At 40.6% G+C, this 8,690-nt stretch overlaps 1 protein-coding gene across 2 annotated transcripts in view; it reads right to left on the bottom strand.

Annotated features, from left to right (window-relative positions):
• Positions 1-1,692: 1,692 nt before the first annotated feature.
• Positions 1,693-8,690, bottom strand: part of FAF2 (Fas associated factor family member 2) — a 67,641-nt gene continuing 60,643 nt past the window's right edge. For both annotated transcript variants that reach the window (XM_017668563.3, XM_073232531.1), the window contains exons 9-11: positions 8,114-8,285; positions 7,378-7,521; positions 1,693-2,529 (exon numbers count right to left, since the gene is read on the bottom strand). In XM_017668563.3, the coding sequence (XP_017524052.1) occupies positions 2,347-2,529; positions 7,378-7,521; positions 8,114-8,285 (499 nt within the window). In that variant the 3' untranslated portion in view covers positions 1,693-2,346. The remainder of the gene's footprint in view (positions 2,530-7,377; positions 7,522-8,113; positions 8,286-8,690) is intronic.

Genomic DNA, 8,690 nt, shown 5'->3' with positions numbered 1-8,690 from the left:
CATTTTCTAATATTTTCTCCCTTGCAGGTCCCAGTGAGTTCCCAGAGGTCCTTGGGAGTGACATACAGATTGTACAGGCATTAAGTGACAAAATATGCATTTTTCATGGAGAAAAGAAGATGGTAGCTACGCAGCAGCTCTAGAGTCAGCAAGGAGACAGGAACGTGGTCTGAGTAACCCAGGGCAGTTTTAACGTGGACTAGGAAGAAGCATATGCTTCAGGTGAAGTAAACTGGTAGGCTTACTGTCCCAAGAGCTGACAAAGACTTTCTTAATATTCTAGTATCTGACCTGTTTCACAGAATAAGATATCAAAAGGAAGAGGCATGAAGGGAACACTGTAGAAAAAGATGAAGACTTAATTATTAAGGGAAAAAACTGACAATTTTCCAAAGAGGTGTGGACAAGATACTTAGTACACCCAGTCTAGGGTAGGCCATTAATACCCTCCTGGGAACTGCCAGGAAAACAGCTGTGAATTCCTGACAGGGAGGGAGGCCCTGAGTTAAGTGGGAAAACTCCTCTTGGCATGGTTGTCAGCAGGAAGCACACTTTGCAGAAGGTTGAGCGGAGAACTTGTTTTATCCTGGTATTCACTTGAGATACATTTTAGGACAACAGTGAGCGATTTCCCACTCATCTGGCCTTGCGACAGCAGGAAACAAATTAGAATAGGCAGCCGGGAGAATACGTAAGTTTTCCTAAAGATGGTGTTCTAGACACTGGTGCTAAGACTACTGGGCAATTCTCAGGCCCCCCAGATGCTGCCTCTGAGGCTCCTCGCCCTGTCCCTTTGTGTTTACCCCAACCACTGAGGGCTGCAGAGAACAGGAGCCACATTACTGCTACCTGAAAGAGTGGCCCTAAGGTGTTAGTTAAGCAAGAGAGAAAGCCTTTGGAGACTGCAAATCTAGCAAATTATGTTTTATCTTGATACGCACACCCTGGCCTCACAGCATGCTAGGAACTACAATAACTTCAGAAGATTGCAGTGTTACCACGAGTCTGCACCAGTCTAGCTATGGAACACTTTGGAATACTTGTCAGCTCACGCTGGCATTGTTTCATACATGGCCTGACCCACATACCCATTACCATTAACTGAACCAGACGAGACATCCAGAGGTTAAAAAACCCTATTACTTCAACATAGCAATAGAGGGAGAGAATAAAAACTGCCTCCAGTAGGTGGCTACATCAGAAACGGAAATATGCCTCCTGACAGTGTACACAGGCTCAGTTGTCTTGGCTCCCTTCAAGGCCTCTCCATCCTTAAGCCGCCACCACACTCCAGATGCAGGGCACTCCGTGGTTCTGCTGGTTCCACCACAGGCCTGCCAGTCCTCTGGAAAGGCACCAAGCTTGGCAATTTAGGAAAGCTTAGGGCTGGGCAGGAACAGCGTAACAGCATGCACATGTCAGAAGAGTAACGAAGAGCTACCCTTTGGTTCACACCCCATAACCACCTGGTACAGATTCCCAGGAAAAGCTGCAATTATGTGTATAGGTGAGTATACATGGAGTTCATACTGCATTTATGGGTGTATCTGTAATACACAGACACTGTGGGGCTATATACCCAGATGCCCTCCCACTGCTCCAAGTGGAGTGCATAGGGAGCCAGAAAGGACAGCGAGAATTGGACCAAAAAGAACGACCTCTCTGGGAATGTGAGAGGGACAATGGCAGAAATAAGCACAGACCAGCCCAGGGCACCTTTATTATACTCTTGTGGGCTAAGAAGCCCAGGGCATGAACTGATGGGTTTAAGAATTGGCTTTTTACCAAATGAAGTTAAGGAAAAAATATACACCTTTGTCAGCTTCATTCCTTTGGTCATTACAAAGCAACAAACAAAATTAAAAGTTATCCATAAATTGTGGGAAGTGCAGAGAACATCTTTGCTCTGTGCCTTCTCTTCCCTCTTCTCTCTGACGGTGGGAGAAGTCCTCACGAGATGCTGCAGTAGTTCACTGATGAAGGTTTTTTTCACTTTTATTTTCTATAAAAGCAAGAAGAAATGAGAACTAGTGGGAATGTCTCCTTCCCCAGTTGGGACAGTGGCTGGGTTGGAGGTGAGGCGTCTCCTTTGGTTGGAAGGTGCGTGGTGCATGGGCAGTGGGGAAGGACTCCCTCGCTGGCGGGGGCGCTCGTTACCAACCTCGGGCACACACTCGGGTGGTGACTCTTGCAGGCAGCATGGTTTCTGATCCTTCCTTAGGATGCAGCAGTCTTTTAAAAAAAATATTGTATTATAATAATAATAATATGAATTTCTCTTTTTTGTTTTTGTTTTTTTCCATTTCTTTTAGGGATTGGAGTCGGAAGGGAGAGGAAGAAAAAGTGTCATTCGTCTGTTAGGTCCTGAACAAAGAGAACTTCTGTGTGGCTGAGTCCGGCCTCCTGCAGCGTTGGGGGGTTGGGCCACTCCTCGGAAGGGATGCAGGGCAGCACCCGCCGGGGAAAGTTGGCTTCAATCTGAAACTTTTCAGGGCTTTCTTTCAAGGAGAATAAGAAGTCGTGGATTACCTGCCAAGGTCATATAAGAGGAGAAGGGCAGTGAGAAAAAGACAGACAGGCACACACATAGCTACAAAATCAAGTATCCCACCGGTTCCCCAAGGATGCCTCTGAGATAGGAAGTAACCACACTACACTGGAATTCAATTTTGAGGTCCTTTCATTTCACAGAGCAATAGGTAGGGCGACTGTTTTAAGAGATTTATCAATGCTAGTCCTACTCTGAATTGATTCATCTGTTTCTTCTTTGACAACCATTTGATATAAAGCTAATTTTTCTTTAACTTAGAAATAATCAAAGAGTTAACAGAAAAGCTGGAAGTAGAAGACACAATATTTTTTTCTTTGAGCCAGCTGACAGTGAGGTGCCAACCTGATGTCACATTACCCTTGAGAACTGGTATGTCTTACAAACACTAGTCTCCTACACAACCATATACAGCCCTCAAAATCAGGAAACTTAACTAATACATTATTACTACAATAACATATATGAAATTTTTATTCAGGCCCCATTCGAGTTCTGCCAGTTGCCCTTTAGAGTAAAAGGACCCAGTTTAGAAATGTGTGTTACATTTAGTCCCATCTCCTAAGTCTCTTCCTTTAGTCTGCAGCAAATCCTGTCTTTCCTTGACTTTCATGACCTCAACACTTCTAAAGCTGAGTTATTTTGTAGAATGTTCCTCAATTTGTCTGTCTGATGCTTACTGACAATTAGATTTCAGTTTTGCATCTTTGACAAGAGTATTATAGAAATGATGCTACATTCTACGCCATGCATCAAATCATATTCAGCAGGAGCACAATTTCAGTTTGTTCCATGACTGATATTGTTCACTTTGATCACCTAAGGGTGACTGCCAAGGCCTCTCCACTCTGTTATTCTTTTCCCCTTTGTGATTAAAGAGTATTCTGTGGGGAAGTCCTTTGAAACTATGGAGACATTCTGTTACCAAACTTTTAATTTGTTTACCTATATTAAATGAGTCAAGCTTTCCTATTTTATTCAGTAGGTTATAATGTTAGAATTATTACATACTGTAATGTTTAAACTGTTCCAGATGGAGTCAGAAGGAACCCATTCACACTAGCTTCTGTGTCTTTGTAACATGTCCCCATGGCTCTTTGAATAATTCCTTGCTTTCTGGCATACAGTGTTCCAGACTGCTCTTGCATTTTCCCTGTCCCAGCTTTGGAAGCAGCCATTTCTCCAAGGAGTTCTGGTTCTTCTTAATGGACAGTGGTTTTTAAAAGCTATAATCTGGGTGCTAGGTATGTTCACTGCTGTTGGGGTGCTGCTCCCAAGCACTCTGTGAGAACTACAGAGTATGTGCACATACATATATACACCTACAGCTATATTTCTACACATGCAGTACACTGAAAACCATGAGTTCATTCTCCCCCGGACTCTACCCTCCTTTTTTCATCCACTTCTGACTTTAACACCCACCTTGCCCCAGGCATTTTGGGCTCTGACTTCTGCACTGGCAGCCCCAACATGTGGATGTCCCCCAAAACTTAATCAAGATCTGACCCCTTCTGTGTGGACCTCTCTTCTGTACAAATGCCCTCCTCATCCTTCTCTGGCTTTGAGAAGGTACAGGTTAGTTCTAACAAGAAGGCAAAATCATGACAACTCACATTGCTAAAATTTAAAATATAAGATACCTGTGGAATAATTCAACCTTATCTCTCCCTGTCTCTTAATGCCATATATTAAGAACAGGCATACTGGATCTGCTTTATAGCCCTCTTCACCTAGCCTTCTACTTCTGACAAAGAGTCTAAGGGATATGTTGTGAAGAGCACTCCTAACCTCTTCCAGGTCATTCCCAAAGATTAGGGACACACCATCCAAGTTATTCTTACTTCTTTGATGGAATTTATTTCTATATTCTTTTTGTTTCACCTCTTGTAAGTTTATTCACCTCTATGTGAAAAAGTCTTTTCTTCACTTGTCTTTAACTTACCTCTTTAGAGCTTTTAAGGGGCTACAACTCAAGAATTTGAGGAGTAAATCCATGTTCTTTTTATCTAAATTGATTCATAATTTTATAAACTTCTCATATTTTAGTCTATTAACCTCATTCATTTAGTTCCCTGCCCTCTTGGAAATTTCCACTAACATCCATTCTCCTTCTTTTCTTCATATGCATCAATTATATTTGCACCAAGTATTGCTGGTATGAACCCAAAGTGGGTTTTATATAAGGGTGAAATAACATAATAAAAAATTTTGTTTCCTTTTCAATTATTGCTTGAAAACACTCAACACTGGTACAAAACTAGCAATTTTTTTTCTTCACCCCTGACAATGGACCGATACCATGACATCACCTCCTGAGGTCCCTTTTGGTCATAATGGATAGAAAAATGAGTTCTGGGCTGAGCATGATTTGGATTCTAATATGCATTCATTTACGTTAAGTCAGCTACCACTCACAGGACCTGGAGTTTTTCCTACAGGTTACCCTTATTTATCTTAGAATTTTACTTTCAAGAGCTGAGCATCATGTGCAAATCGAATACTTCACTGAACACTCACTCTTTGAGGTTATTCATGAAGGGCACAGGAATATGACAAAGTCTGCAAGAGCATTAAAAACTATATTTTATTATGTAGTTTTATGTTATTAACTCTACGAATATTATACTGAAGATAAGCAATGCCATCACACTTCTTTACACTTCTTTCCCATCTCTAATTCTCATCCCCATTTATGACCAAGGATTTCTCTCAGTTTAAGGTTTGTTTTGTAAAAAACTTTTAGTGAGGACCTATTAAAGCCTCTAAGGATTAAATGGTTAACAATGGGATGGTTCCCCTTGGGCACAGGCCTATTCTGTTCTACTGTTCTAATATACTTTCCTTCAAAATTGTCAGGATAGTAAATTTTGGTTGTTTTTCACATACATAATGAGAGTTTGGGGAGGAGAAGCTCCATAAAATTCAGGCATACTACAGTGAAATTGTTATTGAACAAGGCTGCAAGCTAAAATCCATATTCACATCAACAGTTTGGAAACATACAAGGGGAAGGGAATGAACAATAATTACCTACTTACTACTACATGGGTATTTGTGAGGCTCATTCCTGTCATCCCAATTTAACAATCCAAAATTAGAAATGTGAGCACCTTCCCCCAATATAAATCAATGCATAATGATAAATAAATGAAATGAAGTATTACTTTGCTTCTCTTTCACCAGGATGCCCCTTGCCCTATTACTCTGTATTAGCTCTTAGACTTGTATTCCCTACTGGCCAGTAAGCTCCATGAATTCCAGAACCACATTTCTCATCATGTGTATAAGCCCTAGAGTGCCTCGGACAGTGCCTGAAATGTCATCAATTTGAAGTCATCAGAGGGCAGATTATATTTCTGTTTTACAGAAATATATTAGAACACTTTACAGAAGGGATCATATGAGGCTCTGTAAAAGATTGTGTAACTTGTCCAATGTTCTCCAGGTAAACAAGGAGAAGTAATGAATGTGCTACTCAGCCTCAAACTGACTACAGTGCATCTTCACTTATATTATGCAGTTAACTCTCGACTGCTTTGAAATGATCAGGGAAATGGCAGAATCTACTATACACGCATACCTCACTTCACTGCACTTTGCAGATACTGTACTTTTTACAAATTGAAGGTTTGTGGCAACTCTGCATTAAGCAAAACTATCAGTGCCATTTTTCCAACACCATTTGCTCACTTTGTGTCTGGGTTACATTTTGGTAATTCTCACAATATTTCAAACTTTTTCCTTATTGTATTTCTTATGGTGATCAGTGATTACGACTAGCTGGAAGTTCAGATGATGATTAGCATTTTTTAGCAATAAAGTATTTTAAGATTAAGGTATGTACATTGTTTTTTTAAGACAATGCTACTGTACACTTTCAATAGACTATAGTACAGTGTAAACATAATTTTAGGGGGAATCAAACAATTCGTTTGACTCACTGCATTATTCACTTTATTGCGTTGGTCTAGAATCAAACTAGCAATATTTTTGAGGTGTGCATGTAGTTGTAAATTTGGAAAGGCAGCATATCAACTCTCAGTATAAACAGAAACTTTCTTTTGGTTGTAAGTATCAAAAACAATAGCATTTAAGTGCTTTCTATGAGCTAAACACAATGTTGAACAATTTGCATATGAACTTAACCTGAATAACAATCCTATGAGAGAGTGCCTTTTATTATACCCATTTTAAAGATGGAGAAACAGAGAGTTAATTAAGTACAGTGACCAAGAACACATCTATTAACTCTGGAAGAATGAAAATTTGATCCTCATTCTGTGATAACTCTAAGAGTCTCTGCCTATAACTATTTCCCATGGAATGACAACACTACTTACCTATAGATGTTGAATATACCAGGTAGCGCCAAAAAGAGGGGTTTCTTACGGGCTAAATAGGTGGAAAGGGAGAATAACAACTGCATGCAAACTGCCCATGCACTTACACTCAGATGTGTAATTCTGATACTTCTACATCAGCACAGAGCTTTCTTCACAGAGCAAGGGGTTCTATGGGATTCTGAAGCCAGCCCAAACTGAGCACCATGGACCAGCCTCCCACTCCAAACACTGCAAGTCCTTCCTGGGACTTCTTGGTAATTACGGTACCTTTCTTTCTTAGCAGAGCTCAAACATGATGATAGAAAACCTTAATAACTGCTCTGAGTTAAAAGCTAGGACTAAGGAACATAGTTCACTGCACTATTCTCTTTCTGCCCCACTCCCTTCCCTGTTCATCAGAGCAGCATATAAACCAAGCACACTCTCAAGAGTCCTTAAAAGCTTCCAGATCTATACACTGCACACAACTTAGGTGGTCCTTACTGTTAAAGACTGTGAAAAGTGGAATCGTCTCTCTACTCGAGAATCATTGGGTAATTTGAAAACGATCTTGACACTTTCAGGATCATCAGGGGAAGGCTCTGGGGGCAGGCACTCCGACTTCCTTTCCTTTTCCTCCTGTAAATTCTACAGAGAGACAAAAGCAAAAGTGAGGCTACGGCTCCAATAGGAAAACAAGAAATACTATCATCATGTAGGTTTACTATGCAGCCAGAAGAAAAATTAGTGACTAATATCATAAGGAACACTTCTTGGCAGGAGTCATAAACACCCTAATTCAAAGTACTATTGCAGCATGTGTATTATTTATTGATTGTATTAGGGCATTTAACTGTCCAAACAAAAAGGAATTACTGAAAACACTGGGTATAATCAAGTGGTAACACATAATGAAATAAGATCGTGAATGAAATGGCAAATAAGCTAACACTGGTACTAAGAATGAATATTTAAAAACTACTGCTGTAACAGCAGTATGGACTACTTGTTATCTACTTACACTTACTATTAATCAAACACTTGCTTTGCCTGACTTTTACTCACTGTTCTATTTATTTTAATAAAATTAAAAAAAAATTCTTTGACTACTTCTTGTGAAAACACACTAATATAAAAATGACAAGGAGGATTTAAAACACCCACCATTCCATTATCTTCTAGTTTTTCCTTTCACAGGGAGAAGAAACTGTGGGCATCAGGAGTAAAGACAGTTCATTACCTGCCGCCGTCTCTCCTCTGCCAGCTTTCGCTGCTGCACCTCCTCCTCCTTCCGTCGCTTCCGCTCCCGCTCCTCCCGCTTCCTCCTCTCTTTCTCCTGGTCAGCCCTGAGAGAGGCCAGGTAGGCCTCATCCTGCTGCTGTCTCAGCACCTGCGTCTGGTTTCGCTCTTCCCTGCAGACAGATCACACAGAAGGAGAAGAGCAATCTCAGAAAACTCTGTGTCTTCTTATACTGGAATTTTGCGGGGAGGGTAGACAGGTAGACAATCTTGGCAGATGACTCTCCTCACTCTCCGCTAGGGGTTCCAAAGCAAAGCACGGCTGAATCTGAATAAGCCATCTCTCTCCCTAGGTTGACTAGGCAGAAAGAGAAATGGCAAGCTCCTCCTTCCCCTTTCAACTTTTTTCAAATAAAACTATCTTTCCCCCCAATTCTAACACAAGTACATAGTATTGTTATAGAACAATCAACGAGATCATATTTTACAAATCAATATACCCTTTGGCTTACTGCATTTTTGTATATGTTGCTTTCAAAAAGCCAAAAAACCACATATACACATCTTTGAAGATTTGA

The sequence above is a fragment of the Manis javanica genome, chromosome 1, assembly GCF_040802235.1.
Source record: "Manis javanica isolate MJ-LG chromosome 1, MJ_LKY, whole genome shotgun sequence".
NCBI lineage: Eukaryota > Metazoa > Chordata > Mammalia > Pholidota > Manidae > Manis > Manis javanica.
The sequence above is the reverse complement of the archived record's forward strand: the minus strand, read 5'-3'. Positions and strand labels throughout refer to the sequence as shown.